At 44.8% G+C, this 20,929-nt stretch overlaps 1 protein-coding gene across 13 annotated transcripts in view; it reads right to left on the bottom strand.

Annotated features, from left to right (window-relative positions):
• Nucleotides 1-9,520: 9,520 nt before the first annotated feature.
• The window catches only part of myo18ab (myosin XVIIIAb), a 113,075-nt gene continuing 101,666 nt past the window's right edge, over nt 9,521-20,929 (bottom strand). For all 13 annotated transcript variants that reach the window (XM_029120412.2, XM_029120413.2, XM_029120417.2 and 10 more), the window contains 3 exons: nt 13,631-13,750; nt 10,838-12,310; nt 9,521-9,609 (listed from right to left, as the gene is read on the bottom strand). In XM_029120412.2, the coding sequence (XP_028976245.2) occupies nt 10,846-12,310; nt 13,631-13,750 (1,585 nt within the window). In that variant the 3' untranslated portion in view covers nt 9,521-9,609; nt 10,838-10,845. The remainder of the gene's footprint in view (nt 9,610-10,837; nt 12,311-13,630; nt 13,751-20,929) is intronic.

The raw sequence follows: 20,929 nt of genomic DNA, 5'->3' as shown, positions 1-20,929 counted from the left end.
AAACAGGATGAACACGGAGGATTTCACATGCTTCCACACCCTCTCCTTGTCACTTCCTCCCAAGGGAGGAGCAATGCTATTCCCTGTCAAACCTCCTGCTCCCTTTCTCCCTCTAACTCCCCAGCATTTTATCCAGATACTTTTTTCCCATCTTGTTCCCCAACCTCCTCTCCGCCTCTCTCATTTCTTTATCATTCCTCCTCCTTTCCTCTCCAGCAAGGGTAATTGCCAAATGGGCAATATTTCATGAAACGTGTTATACGCTGCATTAATACATTTTGTGAAATCTGTCTACTTTAAACTGGGGGGGGGGGGGGGTATCGTCGTAAACAGACTTGAAATATTAAGGTTTTTAATTAATTTATAATACATTACCTGCGCAGCATCTTGGCAACACATTCTTTCCAATGCAAGCCTTTCTCTGTGCTTGTGACTCCCTACACTGCCCCCGGCTACTGTAGTTAAGAGCTGAGTTCTTCCCCTGAAGTAGAATGTTTGCCTTCCCACTGGTTTAGGGAAGTCTTCCTGAGAAGTCCCACTGAGCAGGAGGAAGCAGAATCACTTAAACACTGGCATACATTTGACCTTGCCTCCAGTCATTTCCTGCTAGCTGGCTGTTGGTGGGAGTAGCAAGCGGATACACATAGCCGTGCACCAAAATGTTATTTTATTTTAAATAGTACGCACCTTGTTTATGCATATTCTGACCCTGGATTTAAGATAAAGTTGTTTGAGTCATATTCATTTTGGGTGAAAAAATAAGAAATTGAGGTATAGGGAAAGTGTGTCTACAGATAAGCTGCATTCTGAGTTTGACTTAATTCCCTCATGATTCCAACACCTTCACACATTATGAAACAATGAATAAAGACAACATCTACTTTCTTTTTCCAAAAGAAATAACAGCATTCTTAATTCCCTGTGATTTACAAATTGATAAGAGCTTGTTGTGAGCAAAGTTTGCATTGCTAGCTATCGTTGACATTTGCTAGCTATTTTGAGCAACATTTCTGTTACATTTGAAATATATTTAATCTACTTTTTTTTTGTCATTTACATTTCACTGTCCTGAAGTCCAATTTATTTTGTATCAAAATACTTGTAAGATTACTGACAGAAAAGTGGTATTTATGTTAAGGTTAGGTTGATTTAGAGATGGTCTGGTAACTCCTGTTATATTAGGCTGATTTATTGATGGAGTGTGTGAAAAGCAACCTAAAACATGGGATGATATTCTAGACATCTTAATTTTGAAATTAAAATGGTACTGAACATTTCCAATAAATGACACAGTGTCTTGCCAAACTGGGTGTAAGGGCATTAACAACAGCAAGGTTTTTCTTCATACATAATTATTTGCAATACCTATTAAGCTCTTAGTCTTTAAAATAATTACACATTGACCTTGATTAATAAATAATAATAACATCCCAGATGGTATGACCAATCAAAATCAAATCTCAGCATTATCACAAGCTTTAAAGTCTATGAAGTCTATTATATCTTCTTAAAGTCTATAAAGTCTATTAACACTTCTTAAAGTCTATGAAGTCTATTAACACTTCTTAAAGCATATAATTATTTGTCTTCAAAGACGATTTTAAGAAAATTAATAGATTCTGAAAAAAGAAAAATATGTGATCCTTGTTTCCAGAAAATGCTAATAAAAACAGAATGCAGTGATGTGCATATCATTTATCCATATATTTAAGTGCAAATAGTACAAAGACAACATATCAAATATTGAAACTGAGAAATGTTATTGTTTTTGGAAAAATACATGCCATTTTTGAATTTGATGCCAGCAACATGTTTCAAAAAAAGTTGTGACAGGGGCATGTTTACCACTGTGTTGCATCACCTCTTCTTTTAACAATACTCTGTTAGTGTTTGGGAACTGAGCAGACCAAATGCAGTACTTCTGAAAGGGAAATGGTTTCCCATTCTTACATGATTCTTACATTTAGGATTTCAGCTGTTCAATACTTTGGGGTCTCCTTTGTCATATTTTTTATTTCATAATGCACCAAATGTTTTCAATGGGTGACAGGTCTGGACTGCAGGCAGGCCAGTTTAGCACTCCAACTCTTTTACTATGGAGCCATTCAGTTGGAATACGTGTAGAATGGGGCTTGGCTGTAATAAGCAAGGCCTTCCATGAAAAAGACGTTGTTTGGATGGCAGCATATGTTGCTCCAAAATCTCTATATATAGTTCAGCATTTATGGTATAGATACGCAAGTCACCCATGCCATGTGCACTAATGCACCCCACACCATTACGGATGCTGGCTTTTGAACTGTGCACTGATAACAAGCCTGATGGTCCCTCTCCTCTTTAGTCTGGAGGATGCAGCATCCATGATTCGAAAAAATAATTCATAATTTTGATTCGTCAGACCACAGAACAGTTTTCCACTTCGCCTCAGTCGATCTTAAATGAGCTCGGGCCCAGAGAAGGCAGTGACATTTCTGGATCTTGTTTAAATATATTTTTTTCTTTGCATGGTAGAGATTTAACTTGCATTTGTGGATGCAGCGACGTGTTCACAGACAATGGTTTTCAGAAGTGTTTCTGAGCCCATGCAGTGATGTCCATTACAGAATCGTGTCTGTTTTTAATGCAGTGCCGCCTGACGGCCCAAAGCCTTGTCCCTTGCGTACAGAGATTTATCCGGATTCTCTGAAATTTCTAATGATATTATGTACCATAGATGATGAAATCCCCATACTTGCAATTTTAGGTTGAGAAACATTCATCTTAAACTGTTGCACTATTTGCCTGCGCAGTATATCACAGAGTGATGAAACCCTCCCCATCTTTTTCTTCTGAAAGACTAATTCTCTCTGGGAAGTGGGCATATCTATTTCAAGAAACAATAACATTTCTCAGTTTCAAATTTTTTAGCACATCATTGCATTCTGTTTTTCTTTATATTTTACTCAGTGTCCCGACATTTTTGAAAACTGGGTTGTATAAAAACCTCTACGGGAGCCATCACCTTATCGTGGTGGAGAGGTTTGTGTGTTCCTATGAACCTGAGGGCTGTCCGGGCCTTAGGGCTCCTGGTAGGGTTTCCCATGGCAAAGTGGTCTCAGGGGAGGAGCCAGACTAAGAATGGTTCAAACCCTATGCACAAACGAGGAAGAGGAGAAGTTACCCTGCCCAGAGGAAGCCCGGGTCCCCCGTCTGGAGCCAGGCCCAGAGGGAGGGCTCGCCAGCGAGCGCCTGGTGGCCGGGTTTGCCACAGAGCCCGGTCGGGCATAGCCCGAAAAAGCAACGTGGCACCCCCCTCTCCATCCTATGGGCCCACCACTCATGGGAGGAACCGCTGGGGTAGGTTCAGAGTACTTGGCCTTCTTGGAGACCCGAATGGAGTCCTGTAGGGGCTCCAGTAGGGGACTCCATAATTCTGCTGGGGGACTTCAACGCACACGTGGGCAATGATGGAGACACCTGGAGAGGTCTTAGGTGTATCAAGGGGCGGTAACCCTCGAACACCCTGGTGGACACCGGTGGTCAGGGAAGCCGTCTGACTGAAGAAGGAGGTCTTCCGGGATATGTTATCCCGGAGGACTCCAGAGATGGTTGCAGTGTACCGACAGACCTGAAGGGCTGTGACCTCTGCTGTGAAAGAGGCAAAACAGCGGGTGTGGGAGGAGTTTGGGGAAGCCATGGAGAAGGACTTTCGGTCGGCACCAAGGTGTTTTGGAAAACCGTCCGCCACCTCAGGAGGGGAAAACGGGGAACTATCCAAGCTGTGTACAGTAAGGATGGAACACTGTTGACCTCAACTGAGGAGGTAATTGGGCGATGGAAGGAACACTTTGGGGAACTCCTAAACCCCACTAACATGCCCTCTATAGTGGAGGCAGAGCTGGAGGCTGATGGGGAAGCATCGTCAATCTCCATGGCAGAAGTCACTGAGGTTGTCAAACAACTCCACAGTGGCAAAGCTCCGGGGATTGACAAGATCCATCCAGAAATGTTGAAAGCTTTGGGTGTGGAGGGGATGTCATGGATGACACGCCTCTTCAACATTGCGTGGAAGTCGGGGAAAGTGCCTAAGGAGTGGCGGACCGGGGTGGTGGTTCCCCTGTTCAAAAAGGGGGACCAGAGGTTGTGTGCCAATTACAGGGGTATCACACTTCTCAGCCTCCCTGGGAAGGTCTACTCAAAGGTACTGGAAAGGAGGGTTCGGCAGATAGTCGAACCTCAGATTGAAGAGGAACAATGCGGATTCCGTCCTGGTCGGAAAACAACCGACCAGCTCTTTACTCTTGCAAGGATCCTGGAGGGGGCCTGGGAATATGCCCATCCTGTCTACATGTGTTTTGTGGATTTGGAGAAGGTGTATGACCGGGTCCCCCAGGAGATACTGTGGGAGGTGCTGCGGGAGTATGGGGTGAGGATGTCCCTTCTGAGGGCTATCCAATCCCTGTACGTCCAAAGTGAGAGCTGGTTCTCGGTAGAAAGTCGGACTCGTTCCAGGTGGGGGTTGGCCTCCGCCAGGGCTGCGCTTTGTCACCAATCCTGTTTGTAACTTTTATGGACAGGATATTGAGGCGTAGTTGGGGTGGGGAGGGGTTGCAGTTCGGTGGGCTGGGGATCTCATCGCTGCTTTTTGCGGATGATGTGGTCCTGATGGCATCATCGGTCTATGACCTTCAGCACTCACTGGACCGGTTCGCAGCCGAGTGCGAAGAGGTTGGGATGAGGATTAGCACCTCTAAATCTGAGGAGTGCCTCCTCCGGGTAGAGAATGAGGCGTTACCCCAAGTAAAGGAGTTCAAGTATCTCGGGGTCTTGTTTGCGAGTGAGGAGACAATGGAGCGGGAGATTGGCCAGAGAATCAGAGCAGCGTGGTCGGTATCACATTCGCTTTACGTCCAGCTGGGAAGAGACCTCAGGGTAGGCCCAGGACTTAGGTGGAGAGATTATATTTCGACACTGGCCTGGGAAAGCCTCAGGATCCTGGCAAATGTGGCTCGGGAAAGGGAAGTTTGGGGTCCCCTGCTGGACCTGCCGTCCAGAGTCATTTCACATGTTAACAATCAATGAAATGTCCATAGGCATCATGATGGAAACGATTTTGTAAGTAGTCTATATGTAGTTTAAAGGGTAGTTAGTAATATGTAGTTATGTTATGACAGAACAAAGGTGATGGCACCCACTTTTCTTTATCTACTAATAATGTGTTGTCTTGACTGGGAGCTACTATTGTCTGTGTTAGTGTGTATGCGTCTGTGCCCTGATTCTTCTATACACTCTACAAAATGGCTCATGGAGGAGCCTTAAGGGGTTCTTCACATTGAGGATGTTAAGGCACCCCAAAAACATATTTGAAGAAAGCCTTTTTAATGGTTCTTTAAATAACCTTTTGAGATTGAGTTTTAAGGGGGTACGTTCTGCAAATGGTTCTCTGAGTTCTTTAAAATACAGGTTGACCTTTTAACTTTAAAAACGTAGCGGTGTCAGTGTGAAAGATCCTCCAAGAACCTTTTCTTTTTAGAGTGCACATTATAGAAAAGCCAAGCAGTTCTGTCCTCACCTGCCTTTCAACTCTTCATAAAAAAATTAACTGCATACATTTTCGTCATTCTTTTCCCTTTGTATCATTCCAGGAATAGAAATTCTAATAGCTCTAGTTCTAGCAGGAGAGGAGACACAGTTAAATGAGGGCTAAAATGTACGTCACGTATGCCTTAATAAAAAATAGGAGATTGAATATTGACTGCTTGACAGATCAGGCTCCTCCTCCACTATCAATCCAATGTCCTTCTTCTTGCCCACTAATTGCTATCTTGTCAGCCATTCTCCTAGACCCCATAATTATGACAAGGCTATGATAGATAAAGTATAAAAATAAATGTTTTCATAAAGTTCTAGTCTTTCCTGTTATACAGTAGGTATGCATCTTGTTAGGTGTCTGTTTGTCTTGTTTAATGATGTAGGACTTCAAAGACAATTCAGTAAGTGAAGGAACAGTGCGGTACACTTCATCACATTTAACTCTGAAGGACAACGTGCCATAGCTTCAAACCCAGTATGCTAGCCTCTCTGTCTCCACAAAGAGATAGACAGTGATTGAGTGGCTGATGGAATGCAGAAGCCCTTCTGTAGAGAACGCGTATTGATTTGGAATGGTGATGGTATTTGGAAGGAGCGGGATTAAAAGGTCACCTTGGTAATGTGGGCGTGGCTGTAAGATATAATGGTGGAAAGGAGAAGACGTAATTCTTTGTGTCAAAAGTCTGTGGGGACATTCAGCAATGCAACACTACGGTTATTCTTCCCTTGGTACTCTACAATTCTGATAGCTTTACAGGGCTATCTGCTGCAACGTGCGCTTAGTTTGAGAGGGAGGAGACTATGCGGGCTGTCAATGACTCACTTCAGGATGCACCTGAAATGTCCCCTAATGCACTCTTGTTTTGAAGTGAAACAATCATCTTTTAGGGCACACAACACTACATTGCACCGATTTAATAGTGGATTTCTGACATTCATATTTTCTGCAAGCACTTCTGCCTGAAGGCAGAAATGATGTGATTGTTGACTCAATGATGAGCTCAGCTCCAGTGACCATATTAAAGTTTGAATATAAATGTCTGTGGTTAGTGTAAGGGTAAAGCTTAAGATAGGGAGAAGCATAAACCTAGGTCAAAATTGACACAGATGCTCTCCTCCAGCGAAGGAAGAGCAACATTTTTTATTTCTTATTTTTCATGCTGGTGTGTGGAGGAATGGACTCGGGGCATGCAGCCCATTTAGAAATATAAGCTCCTCCTTCACACCGCGGAGTAAACTAATCACATCATTTCTGCCTTTGGGGCAGAACTGCCTCCTGAACCAGATTCCTGACAGAATAAACTAACCTGCCTGTGGTACCACTGTATGTTGAGCCCCCTGATGTTGGTTTAGCACCGATTCATCTACTGCACTCTGGTTACAGCCACAGTAGCTGTAATGCTGACATGATCGTAGGAAATGATGGCGTGTAAGGTGGTGAGCATGTCATTTTGCACACAGTGATCCAGGTTTCCATGTTAAAGCTATGGTGTTGAAGTTTATAATGAACAAAGCACTGTCCCTGGAAGACTAGACACATTTGATTGTGCCACTACTCTACTCTGCTTTATAGTGAGTCATTCCATTTCTCCTCAGACTGAAAAACCATTTGGCATTAAATCGTACACAAGAGGGGGAGCAGATTTCTTTGAAAACAAGACAAAGGCCATATTCAATATGAACTGCTGTTCCTATTTTGAAAGGCTTCAGAGTCAGGGTGAGTGATTGTGTTGACATTTCTCAAAGCTGCAGAAAACATCAAAGTGGATGCATCAGACATGAATTTCTTTTTTGCTCAATATGCTCTCCAGAAATTTTAAGTGTGAGACTATTTTCGAATGTGCGTTTATCAATATATAAAAAAACTAAAAGACAGTAGCTTGGACGCTGAAAACAAAAACCTACCCTGAAAAGAAAAAAACAAACAGTCTCTAGTCTTTCCAAATCAATCACCATCATTTATTTACAATATATTAAACTGTAATGCAAAATTATTACTTATAACAAGTGGTCATTTTGTTCAATAATGAAAATAAAAGTGAACTATTTTGAAAGCTAGCATGAATCAATACATAAATGTATGTATAAATATTAATGTGTACACTCAGCAATGTTATGCTCGCTCACATCTTTGCTTTATTTTTGAATGGTTTTAATGATAACTCTGATTTAATGGTAAACGAGATCATAAAACACTTTTGAATTCATTTTGAAACTCATGTTACACATTTTCATTTTCAAATGCATGTTGACTGCATAGAGTAGGATGACGTGACAGACGAGTGTTTATAAAAAGCATGTATAACACAAGCGCACCAAACCCTTCCCATCACACAGAGTATCAACACAATCCTTTGATTCCTACTAGCCAGGTACAGATTGTACACACTTTGGCCTGATCAATTCATTAATGCTACTTCATAAATACTAAAGAGACTGCCAAAGGGTTCAATGTAACACAAAGCGACCGTACAAGTATGGGTCTATAATATCTTCCTGGTTAAACTGCTACGCTGTTATAAAGGGTATTATTGATTCCGGCCTGAACACAAAGGAATCCTACATGACAAATAGGCTTCTGGGACACTGAAAAGGATGTCACACTTTCAGTAATTGAACAGAGAGCATTATATCCAGTTTACAGATTTGAACATGCCGGTTGAGGACAGCCAATCATCACCATGTGTTCACCAGCACGGCCGGCCAGAATGAACCGAGGGGGTGAAGAAGATATAAGAGAAAGGCAAACCCCCTTAACCCACAGTGGCCAATATCATTCCCTTTGGAAAGCAGAGCACATCACATGGAGAAAATATACGTGAAAAATCATGAGAATATCAACCACACAACAGACAAAAAAAATGCTGAGCCAAAGACTCCCACAACAGCATTTCTTGCAAAGTACTTAGTCAATTCAAGTTTAAATGAAATAAGACGAGGCATTTCATAGGGTAGGCTACGCTCAAGCCACCTGGAAATTCATTTTCTTGATGATCGCACTCTCCAAACAAATGGTTATTCTCTTTCAAACTTGAAAAGAAACTATGAAAACCGAATAAGAAGGGCTTACACTTTCATCACAAAGCAGTTTGCTGCGGTAGCTCTCTCTTGTTTTCTTCCTGTCAGAAAAAAAACAGATTCTCCCACAAAAAAAAAAGAGGGAGGCAAAAACACAAGCAGATGAGAGTGTCTTCGTTAGGTGTCTGGCACAGCACTGTGCTGCAAGCGGGATCCAAGCACAGCTGTGAGAGCGCCAGCTGTACAACACTTCCATCAATGGCACCTCTCCCAAAACCAAACTCCGGGCCTTTTACCAGGACTCAGCATAAGCAATAACACTGTGTACAAACATTCCTAAAACAAAGGCTTTTTTTGGTACTTTTCTTCTTGTCACCACTGGTGATGCAGTGATAAAACACGAGAGGACACTTCTACAGTTCTTTGGCTCAGTTACAACCACGCTGATGACAGAGGAAGGAGGAGACCTGCTCCAGCCAAGCAGCAGCTGTCCCCACGCAGCTGGCAGACAAGAGAGACAAGTCCTTATTAATGGCACTGCAGTTCAACTGGAGGAGCCAGATCCAAGATGGAGGCCGAGAGTCACGGGCCCGGGGAAATACATGGAGGAGGTGCACAGTGGAGTGTTGAGTGAGAGAAACCATCAGCGTTGTGGCGCTGCCGTACTATGGCACCTTAGCCGACCTTAGCAATGCAAGCTGCTTTTTAATAGTATTGTTATAGTAAGTGTCATTGCCGCATGGTGCGGAATTAGAACTGGGGTGCGTGCGTGTGTGTGTGTTCACGTTTTAATGTAAACACGGAACATTAAGCGGACTGGGGTCCTCTCAACATGCAGGGCTTTGGTGTGTTCACTAGGCTGTCTCAGAGGGGTTGTCTTTGTCGCTGTTGTCCAGGTAGCTGCCGCGGGTGTAGCGAGAGCGGCGGGACCCCCGAGAGGCACCCCCTTCTTCTTTTTCTTCCTCTTCCTCTTCTTCATCGTCGGATCTGTCCAGGCAGAAACGTCTTCGGCTAGGAGGGCTGGAGGGTGACAGAGAGAGCGTCAGAACCAGAGGAGAGCTACACAGTGTGCATGATCATTAGCGAACATTGATCCAAGTCTCTATGTTATGTTAGAGAACAAACCCATGCTGAAAAACTGGCAGAGTGCTTTTCCTCCAGTAGGTCTGCTTTTGGACTTTAGACACAAAAAAAAAATCTTTAACTTATTAGACAACAGAGAAATGTGATGGATTATGGTTCTGGTTTGTGGTTCAACAAATTGGCTGCGTTGTGGGTTCCTGCCAAAAACAGCAGAATGAAACATCTACCCTGCAGTATACTGGCCTGTCTGGCTTCACTAGTGTGGAATAATCAAATACACTTCAGTTTAGACAAAACACCAGTGAACCTATTATTCACTCTAAAGAGCTCTTCCAAACCAAAAATCGTGTTAATGAATCTTGAGTTGAGTAGACTGTGACATTCTCTCAATCAATCAGTAAATATTCTACCTGCAGAACACTGCATGTTTAACGGAATTTTGCATTCAAGCTAAAATGCAAAACAACAGTTAATTACATCTTAAAATAACTTGCTGCTTGTGTAAATCAATTCACTGGGTCTAATTAAGCCCACAAATAAAGGGATTGGAGGGTTAAATCTTTGGTGGCCCTCTGTCTTTCCGGGGCTATAAATCACATCAACGTTTGGGTGGAGAATTAGCGAGCGGCACTACAGCTACACCCACGTGAGCTTTGCCTTGTCCTTGGCTCCAGCCCCCTGCTGCTAGGCTAATCTGCATTGTAATGCATTCACAACATACTTTTTCACCCTTGTCTTTCAGGGTACTTCCCTCAAAGAAGCCCTAACAAAATTACCACCGCGCAGAGCAGTGTCACTATAAATGCCATTGACGAGATCCATTCTTGTCAATGGTAGTTTCTAAACTTGCTTTCTGACAAGCTGCTTTGAATTAATAACCTTAATTACGTCATCGCTTTTAGGGATTTAAAACGTAAATAGAAAAGAAATATGTGCCACCAAGTCATGTGGAAGTGTACACTTCAACGGTGTTGGCGAGGCAACGGTAAAGTCGGCCACGTTAAAGCACAGCGTCGTTCTGACGCCACTGGTGACGCCACTGGGGACTGAAGGTTTGGGTTAGATCATGGTGCAGTGGATTTCGGCGGATCAAACCAGAACTCTGAGTGGTTAGCAACATGACACCATGCAGAGGACACACTCCTACACTCCACACAACACCTACTGCCAGCCTCAGTCACTGTCCGCTCTGTACAGATACTTCATCATCACGTTGTCCACCTTCTTCTTCCTCTTCTTCTCCTCCTTCTTGTTAGGCGGGGGCTGGCCCTCCTCAGGTGTCCCGGCCTCCCCTTCCCCCTCTGGGCTGGAGGCCGGGCGGCCTGGCGCTCTCTTCACACTCCCCGTGCTTTTATAAGAGATGGTGGACGCCCCCGAGCTGGAGTCGGACACCGAGTCTGACTCTGACTCCGAGGATGAAGAGGAAGACTCCTTCTTGGACTTCTTCTTGGACTTCTTGCCCTTCTTCTTGGAGCTCCCCTTCCTGCCGCGGCGATCGCCGGAGCTGTCCGACTCCGAACTGTGGCTCCTCCTCTTCTTCTTGCCTTTACTCTTCTTACTGCCCCGGCTCTGACTGCGGCTAGAGGACCTCCTGCAGTCCACGGCCGACGCCGAGCGCCTCAGACTGCTGCTGCTCCGCCTGCCGTCCGCCTCCCTGTCGCCTCTCCCACGGATGCTAAGCACACTCCGACTGCCCTCTGCGTCCGCCTCCCTTTTCCCCGCCTCGGCCTCGGAGTCCTCCAGACTGGAGCGTTTGAACGTGATGGGCTTGAAGCTGAGCACCTCGTTGATAGCCTTCTCCAGGTCGGGGTCAAGGTAGTTGCGGTGGCTGACGGTGGCCGGCTTGACGTCCGAGGTGTCAGCGAGCCGGTCGTAGTCTCCGCAGGAGGAGCGGTCGCGTGGCGGGGGCATGGATGCGCTGCGTCCTGTGTAGGAGTGGGGGCTGTAGGCCGAGGACGGCTCGGTGAAGGCCAGGCTGCGCCCGTCGTCCAAGTCGTCGAACTCGCTGAGGCGGCAGCTGCGGAAGTCAGACAGGCGGGAGTCGGCGCGGCTCACTGACGGACTGCGGGCGGCCTTTCCGTATGACTGGTCCAGCCGGTGGGCTGAGGTGCTGCGCTGCCGGCTCAGGGGGCTGGACAGACCTAGGCTCAGGGTGGACCTGGCGTCATCGTCCGGGCTCAGGCCGCGACGCGTGGTGGCGACAGACAGCCTGCCCGGGGGCATGGAGGACACGATGGACTCCTTGTCGAAGTCTCCCCAGCGGCTGTCCATGCCTTTCCTAGCCCTGCTGGTGGCTTCAGTGTAGGCCTGGGAGATGACCGAGCCACGGTCATCGTCATCACGATCCTGGGACTTCCTCCAGCCGGAACTGACCGAGTGGGAGTCGTCCTGGGGTGAGGAGCTTTTGGGCTTGGCCTTACGGAAGGAGGAGACAGACTCCTGGGCGTCCTGGTCCTTCTTCAGGGAACTGAACAGGGAGCTGTCATCCCCTTTACCGCCGATGGAGTCTTTGATGTTGGAGCGCTTCCTGTAGCTCAGGGAACTCATCACAGACACTGGCCTGCTCTGATCTACCTCTTTCTCTTTGCCCTCTTTGTTAAACTCTTTCCCTTCCTTTGCATCTATGTTTGTGGCAAATCTAGAGAGAGAAGGTGTGGCAGGACAAAGAAATGTTTATGTAGATGTAGACATTGGAATAGGAGGAAAAAGAAAGAATGATGAGTTACAAACTCAGAAGGAGAGATGAATGATAATAAAACAGTAAGATAAGGAAGGTTGAATTCATGAGGAAGAAAATAAAGGCAAGTCAACAGAACAATGATTAAAACATATGTAGGTGTAGATATTGCCTTGGAATCCACAATTTCACAGGAAAACAAAAAGATGATGAGCAAGAAAGACAGAATGAAAGATGTACTGACTGGAGAAAAAAACCTCAGACAAAATGTGCAGCCTTGTTCAAATCAATTCCTTTATGCAGAATCAGTCTAAAATGTCTCTAATGAGTTCTATATTGAACTAACTCAGTAGGGGGGATATTGATTTGAATTTGATTCTGCAAATGTTACACAGAACTCCAGTCAAGCATCTCATTGTGGTTAAATACGTTGAGTAAATCAGTAAGAGAGCTGGAAAGACACATCCCTTGTGTATGCATGTGTGTGGGTATGTATGAATCTTAACCAACACAAAGAAATGAGATCAAAGAGCTGAGGTCACCTGTATGAAGGCAGGGGATCTGCAGGGACACAGTTAAAAGAGATTAAAAAAACTCCTTAAAAGTTTTCTGAAGTTTTGAGGAGCTAAAGTGTGTGGGGGGGGGGGGGGAGTTAAATCTTTTGGTAAGGAGACAAATCTAGGGCAGTCGAAGCTGTCAACTGGCAGACACATCTATTAATCTCCGGGAGAGGGGAGAGAGTGAGTTAGGAGGGGGGAGAGAGTGAGTTAGGAGGGGGGAGAGGAGGTTGCAGGGAGCCATGCCAGCTGGCCACCGGGCACATCGATACGTTTGCCAGGGAGACGGCCACCTTTAAAAAGAGCCGTATCATCAAGGATGTGTGACTTTAAAAGACAGAAAGGCCAGAGGAAACACTGGTAATAATCACAACACCTCACTCACACCTAGCCAAGGGTTCCCTCCCAATAGCTTTACGCTCTTATTTTCTAATGCATTTTTAAGGATTATTGGGTACGAAAGGGAGGGGGAGATAGGGTTTTTACTGAAAGAGCCGCTAGCCGGATTTAAACCAATCCAGAAGCAGTACATGTGCGCCAGAGGCAGCAGCATGGACCATTTGTTTAACCTTCAGAACCTTGATGACCACAGGCCTTGTATGGGGGTTTGGATCCCCGAACCAGTCCAGGCTGCTTCCCAAGCAGTGGGAGTTTTTGTGTGTGTGTGTGTGTGTGCGCGCGATTGACAGTGGAGACAATAGGAAACAGAAGGAGCCATCCTGACCTGGAGCTCTTGAGGCTGCCATCATCTGAGAGGTTCTTGGCTGAGCCCTTGTTTTTAGACAGCCAGGACTTGACCCCGTCCACACGGTCCTCCACTTCTGAGTCAGAGGAGTCTCCCTCACTGTGTGGAGGGACAAAACATCACATCAGAGAGTAGGAGAAGAGAGAGAAAGACAAGTAGGGAAGAGCTGACAGAGAATGTTGAAGGAGAGCTGAAGATGGGGATATGACAGGGAGAAAGAGGCGTTAGTGAGGCAACAGAGGACAGCCCTGTAATCTAGCTCAGAAGACAACAGAATAGACACGTGCATTAGTCTTACAAAACACACCCACACACAGGCACACACACACACACACACACAGGCACCCACACGGACACACGCACACACAGACACACACACACTCAAAGACACACACAGAAACATACACACACCAAAGATACACACACAGCCCCACTTGTTGCCTCTGTTAGGTATGTCATCCCTGGGGCCCTGTGGTTAGCTGGCAATGGAGGACAGAATGAAAAATCCAAAGAGAGCTAGATTCCCTTGACTTTGATACAAAGCCACTTGAGGTAAGGCAGAGCACAAAGACAGAGACCAGAAATGGGATAAAGTGGAAACTAAAGAATGGGCACAAAATGGAAGGATTTTCCCTTTTATGTCACTCACTTATCTATTCTTTCCACAACCCCCCAAATTTGTAGTTGGGCTCTTGACAAAATGATTTGGTGCACAGCTTGGGTGCTGAGCTGTTTTCTCTCGGAATTATCATTACGCCGTCAACAGCCTACTGCGAAGCGTGAGGAGAAATGTAGGGCTGTCAGAAATTTGACACGGTTGAAAAGAGCACAACACTCATTAAATGCCATTAGAGCCCAATGCTCATGTGGTGCCGCGAAATTAAGCTGTTACAGCTTCATAATAAAACAGATACATCTAGGCTGGGAGGGTTAAAATCTCCACATCTGCTTTGAAAGCCTCTTGTCATGCTGTGGAGTAGAGAGAGAGAAAAGCTTTTTCTTTTCAGCACTTAATCTCCAGCACCGGGCTCACCACCAAATACAGTAGCTCCAGTGAAATGGTTAGGAGGCAATGAAACCAAAGCCTTCCCTGATCTCAGAAGAAGCGACTCAGTAATGGAGTTGGGTCAGAGCACAGGCTACTCTGCTCTGTTTTAAATGGTACAATAACTTCAAGCACACTTCTTGTAAACACGGTTGTGTTTAAAAGAAGGGAGGCTGTAATTAACTTTAGGTGGTATGTTTGGCCTATTGGACACCGTGGGGAACATCAATAAAGACTGTTATTGTCACTGAGCGAGTGGCTTGCTGTCTTTGGAACATAGGCCTTGTCAATAAAGGGGTAAACAGAAAGCGAACTAACCCTGGAAGAAAGTCCCTTCCGCTAGCTAGTCGTATTAGACCATTCACCAGCTGTTGGCTCATATACTCTCCTCAGAGATAAAAAAACATTTTGGATGTATGTTTTTGTTAGCCTTCTCCAGCTTCTTAAGGCTAGTCTTTTATCCATTCACATATCTAGCAACATACTGCTTTGATATCACGCTCCAGGAGAACAAAGAAACTGATGTTGCTTTGAATAAAGAAAACATTTTTCTTTTTAAATATGTTTTTGGATAACGCTTGGATTTTTCCCCCCTTTATCCTGATGACGGATGAGATTACTAGCATTTCCCAGGACAAATAACATTAGATGCTATTTAGAAAATGTCATTTAGAAACCCATGCAAAACATTGTCAAATAAATAACTTTAAGGAGACAACTGTCTAAATCAGAGATTTTGTTTATTATGCAATTTCACGCAAATATAAACCCGAAAAATCTAAAACTAAAATGTTGCGGAAGTGTTGCGGATGTGATGGATAATAATGTGTCATTTCTTATCTTTAAAATCAGGCACATTTATCACATTACGCGTGTGCTTATTCTGGGATGTTTCTTTAGACTTTTACCAAAGAAGCTGTTGATATTGTGGCGTGCTCTTGTTATGTCCCTGGACGTTTTAGAGTTTGGATGTGGTTGTTTGCTCTTTTTTCTGTCCCCCTCTGTCCATCTCTATGTTTCCACAGGTGTTCCGGTTTGTCCCCCTTGACTTGATTTCCTCCCATCTGCATTTGCGTGTTATCCAATCAGTCTGTGTCATTGCTTTTAAGTACCCTCCCTGTTTGGTTTGTTATTGTGGCGGAGGCTGACTATTGTTTCTTTGCATTGGTCCTGCCCGGCCCCTTTTCCCAAATGTTGCCAATTTTACTACGGTACATTATAGGAGACCAATGAACCTCCTCTGTTGAAAACTGTATTTTCAGTTGTCTGTTGTCCATTCCTCCCTCCCATTCCTTTTCCTGCCATAACGTGTGTGTGTGTGGTTAGGCGTGTTATGTCACCTCTAAGGAGAGGACGTAACAGCTCTATGTGCTCTACACTCACCTAAAGGATTATTAGGAACACCATACTAATACTGTGTTTGACCCCCTTTTGCCTTCAGAACTGCCTTAATTCTACGTGGCATTGATTCAACAAGGTGCTGAAAGCATTCTTTAGAAATGTTGGCCCATATTGATAGGATAGCATCTTGCAGTTGTATTTGTGGGATGCACATCCAGGGCTCAAAGCTCCCGTTCCACCACAAACCAAAGATGCTCTATTGGGTTGAGATCTGGTGACTGTGGGGGCCATTTCAGTACAGTGAACTCATTGTCATGTTCAAGAAACCAATTTGAAATGATTCGAGCTTTGTGACATGGTGCATTATCCTGCTGGAAGTAGCCATCAGAGGATGGGTACATGGTGGTCATAAAGGGATGGACATGGTCAGAAACAATGCTCAGGTAGGCCGTGGCATTTAAACGATGCCCAATTGGCACTAAGGGGCCTAAAGTGTGCCAAGAAAACATCCCTCACACCGTTACACCACCACCACCAACCTGCACAGTGGTAACAAGGCAAGATGGATCCATGTTCTCATTCTGTTTACGCCAAATTCTGACTCTACCATCTGAACGTCTCAACAGAAATCGAGACTCATCAGACCAGGCAACATTCTTCCAGTCTTCAACTGTCCAATTTTGGTGAGCTTGTGCAAATTGTAGCCTCTTTTTCCTATTTGTAGTGGAGATGAGTGGTACCTGGTGGGGTCTTCTGCTGTTGTAGCCCATCCGCCTCAAGGTTGTGCGTGTTGTGGCTTCACAAATGCTTTGCTGCATACCTCGGTTGTAACGAGTGGTTATTTCAGTCAAAGTTGCTCTTCCATCAGCTTGAATCAGTCGGCCCATTCTCCTCTGACCTCTAGCATCAACAAGGCATTTTCGCCCACAGGACTGCTGCATACTGGATGTTTTTCCCTTTTCACACCATTCTTTGTAAACCCTAGAAATGGTTGTGCGTGAAAAGCACAGTAACTGAGCAGATTGTGAAATACTCAGACTGGCCCGTCTGGCACCAACAACCATGCCACGCTCAAAATTGCTTAAATCACCTTTCTTTCCCATTCTGACATTCAGTTCAAGAGATTGTCTTGACCAGGACCAAACCCGTAAATGCATTGAAGCAACTGCCATGTGATTGGTTGATTAGATAATTGCATTAATGAGAAATTGAACAGGTGTTCCTAATAATCCTTTAGGTGAGTGTATATGAGATTAAATAGTGTTTTTTCATTTAACAGGTAACTGTTTATTTTAATGACATACTGCATATAGTGAATGAAATGTCATGTCGTAGTGTGTTGCCTGACCCTGTATACTAGTCAGGCAACCTGTAATCTTCTGAAGTACTACAGCAGCATTCCTGAAGTACTACAGCCACTTTCCTGAAGTACTATAGCCACTTTCCTGAAGTACTACAGCAGCATTCCGGAAGTACTACAGCCACTTTTCTGAAGTACTACAGCAGCATTCCGGAAGTACTACAGCAGCATTCCGGAAGTACTACAGCAGCATTCCGGAAGTACTACAGCTGCATTCCGGAAGTACTACAGCTGCATTCCAGAAGTACTACAGCTGCATTCCGGAAGTACTACAGCCACTTTTCTGAAGTACTACAGCAGCATTCCGGAAGTACTACAGCAGCATTCCGGAAGTACTACAGCAGCATTCCGGAAGTACTACAGCTGCATTCCGGAAGTACTACAGCTGCATTCCAGAAGTACTACAGCTGCATTCCGGAAGTACTACAGCAGCATTCCTGAAGTACTACAGCATCTTTTCTGAAGTACTACAGCAGCATTCCGGAAGTACTACAGCAGCATTCCGGAAGTACTACAGCTGCATACCGGAAGTACTACAGCTGCATTCCAGAAGTACTACAGCTGCATTCCGGAAGTACTACAGCAGCATTCCTGAAGTACTACAGCATCTTTTCTGAAGTAATACAGCAGCATTCCTGAAGTAATACAGCAGCTTTCCTGAAGTACTACATCAGTATTCCTGAAGTACTACAGCAGCATTCCTGAAGTACTACAGCAGCTTTCCTGAAGTACTACAGCAGCTTTCCTGAAGTACTACAGCAGCATTCCTGAAGTACTACAGCAGCATTCCTGAAGTTCTACAGCAGCATTTCAGAAGTACTACAGCAGCATTCCTGAAGTACTACAGCAGCTTTCTGTTGACCTTTGAACAGTGTTTCATATGTCTAATGAAATTTTTTCGCCAAGCAATCTGCAATAATTGAATTTCTATTTAGACTTTGTTGCAGCCATAACGGTGCATAAGTCATAATGGAAAATGACAAAAATTTCACTATCATGTTTTTTTCCTCAAAATGGCAATCAATCTGTTGACCTAAGACTTACAAACCCACAGACCTTTGCTAATACGTTCCGTCCCCAATCTCTTGTCCATTTCAGTACTGTGTGGCATGCACTCCACCGGAGGGTTACAATAAACACACATCAAAAGTTGAACTGGAAGTCATTTTCTTTCAGGTCCTTGTAATGTTAAATAAGGTTATAATCCCCCTTATACAGGCCCGATCCGGCTGAGACGCTTGTAATTGTTGAGGGAGCTGCTTCCTGGACTATGTGCTGCGTCTCCATGTACAAGGCGGTAAATGGAGGAGACGAATTCGGAGCACAGAGGCCTTTCCTCCTCTGGCCGAAGCCAAAATAAAACAGACGGGACGACAGGCACTTTGTAATCGAGTGCTTCACACATGGTGTCACACACAATTTATATCCTTGACCGCCATACCATTAGTTAAGCAGTGCCGAGAGCCCAGGGGAGCCAAACAAACACCGTGTGGAGAGAGAGACATTCATTGTCTGTGACAATCTGCCTCCATTGGTTGTATATCTCTGTTACACACTATTACATTCATCATTAGCTCCTATGGATCCTCTCCTGCTCCCTCTGCCCTGCTCCCTCTGCCCTGCTCCTCCTCGATGTCCCTGGGTCTTAGAAGCAGTCGAGTCTGTTCTCAGTTTTGACTGCAGCTACCTACGACGGTTCAACGCAGCCCGCGAGGCAGGTGCATCTGGTCAAACTCTATTGAGGTACATACGCTGGGATGATTGCTGCGATCTCTAATATCAGATTCAAAGGGACAAGTTTTTCAGAGAAACTAATTTCATTCACCCTGACATCGTTCAAATGAAATGAAATCGGTTTGCTGTTTTTTAAGTGATCCAACAACAACAGACAGACAGTCAATATGTGAAAACGAACTGTCCCCTACAATATAATTGGAGGGAGGCTACGGATTTCTCTCCGTCCATTAGTAGCAGCTGTATTCATTTCACAATTAAAAATAATTGGGGATGATACATGTCATTGTGCACCTAAATAAATATTTCTATAGCAGGTGACACAGCAAAAACATAATCGACCTACTAATCTACTAAAATGTTTTTCTAAGGTAATTTTGGAAAATACATTTGGATAGGAACTAAAATATGGATGGCAATTTCGTTCAGATGGTATCAGAGCATGAAACAAGATGGTCTTAGCAAAGCCCCCCCACTTTCCCCTGCAGCTCTGTAGATGGTAGCTAGATAGCTATTCCTCCGCGTTAGCAGTCATTTGGGTGATGCAAATCAGGAGAAGGCCCATCGGCCCTGCTGAAAATGTCCACAGTCAGAACAGATCACTTGAATGGGTGTGTCCAAACTCTTGACTGGTACTACATATATTTGCAACTATTATCTTACCAGGTAAGTATAGTAAGAACAGATCCTGATTTACAGCAGGGTTTTTCTCCTTGTCCGCTTTGGGATTAGAACCAGCGACCTGTCATTTACTGGCCCAAAGCTCCTGACCACTAAGCTACCCCGCTGCCCGGGGAAGGTCTCTCTGTCTAGTCTGTAGGCTGGGACTTTATGGTGGTTACATTCAATATCTCAGACACCAGTGGCCTGATTCAGGTGAATGGTTCGTCTTGTCATAGTTGTCTGGCATTTGCTGAATGAACCAGACGGATTACTGCTACACTGTCAGTCTGGGAGATTCGCCATTGAACCAAAGTGATTTAAGAAGAGAGGCGTTCCCCAAAACATACTTGCAAATGACTTGATTGCCTCTAACTAATGGGATAACAAAAGCCACAGCACTGCATTCTGGGGAAGTAATTAAAGCAGTGCGCTGCATCAGATGTGTGGGAGGACATCTTTACTGTAGCATGTTGAAATAACCCTGTTTCAATCAATAGTCTCCAATTATACCTGTCTACTGGGGACGTGCCTGTTCAACTACACGTTGTTATCAAATCGGTTGTTATTACTGGCATGTCTCTGGCATCGGTTGTTATTACTGTCCAGCACTTGGAAACAGAAAGAAGATCAAATGATGATTCAATAGCAGAAACCCTGGAAAGACTGGGGTCTCATCCAATAATAGCCTAACAACCATCAGCTTTCAAACACTGTTTCCTCTGCTGTTATGTACCGGCCAGGTAAAAGCCCACCATTAACATTAAGGACAATTTCTGCTTAAACAGAAAGCAGCACTACAATAGTGCTTAACAAGGTCTTAACAACAGAAACGGCAGAGATTGCTGTAAAGAAACACTGACATGGGACTAAAATGGCAGAGAGCCAGAGAGTGAATGAGCCACTTGCCAGATGAGCAGAGAGCCTTTTGTAGGACATTGGATGGTTCTGCATTATATAGTGCGCGTGAAAGATTGATGACCAACACACCCCTGGTCTTTCCGCCATTCGGAGGGTGAATGCTTGTCACTGTGGTAGAGCAACGACTACGGAGGCAGTCAGTCAAACCTTGCATCCACCCCAGAGCAAGGCTCTGAAATATTTAGCAGGCCCTGAGAGCAGGCAGGCAGCCGCTGGG

This window comes from Esox lucius, chromosome 1, assembly GCF_011004845.1.
Source record: "Esox lucius isolate fEsoLuc1 chromosome 1, fEsoLuc1.pri, whole genome shotgun sequence".
In the NCBI taxonomy this organism is placed as follows: Eukaryota; Metazoa; Chordata; class Actinopteri; order Esociformes; family Esocidae; genus Esox; species Esox lucius.
The sequence above is the reverse complement of the archived record's forward strand: the minus strand, read 5'-3'. Positions and strand labels throughout refer to the sequence as shown.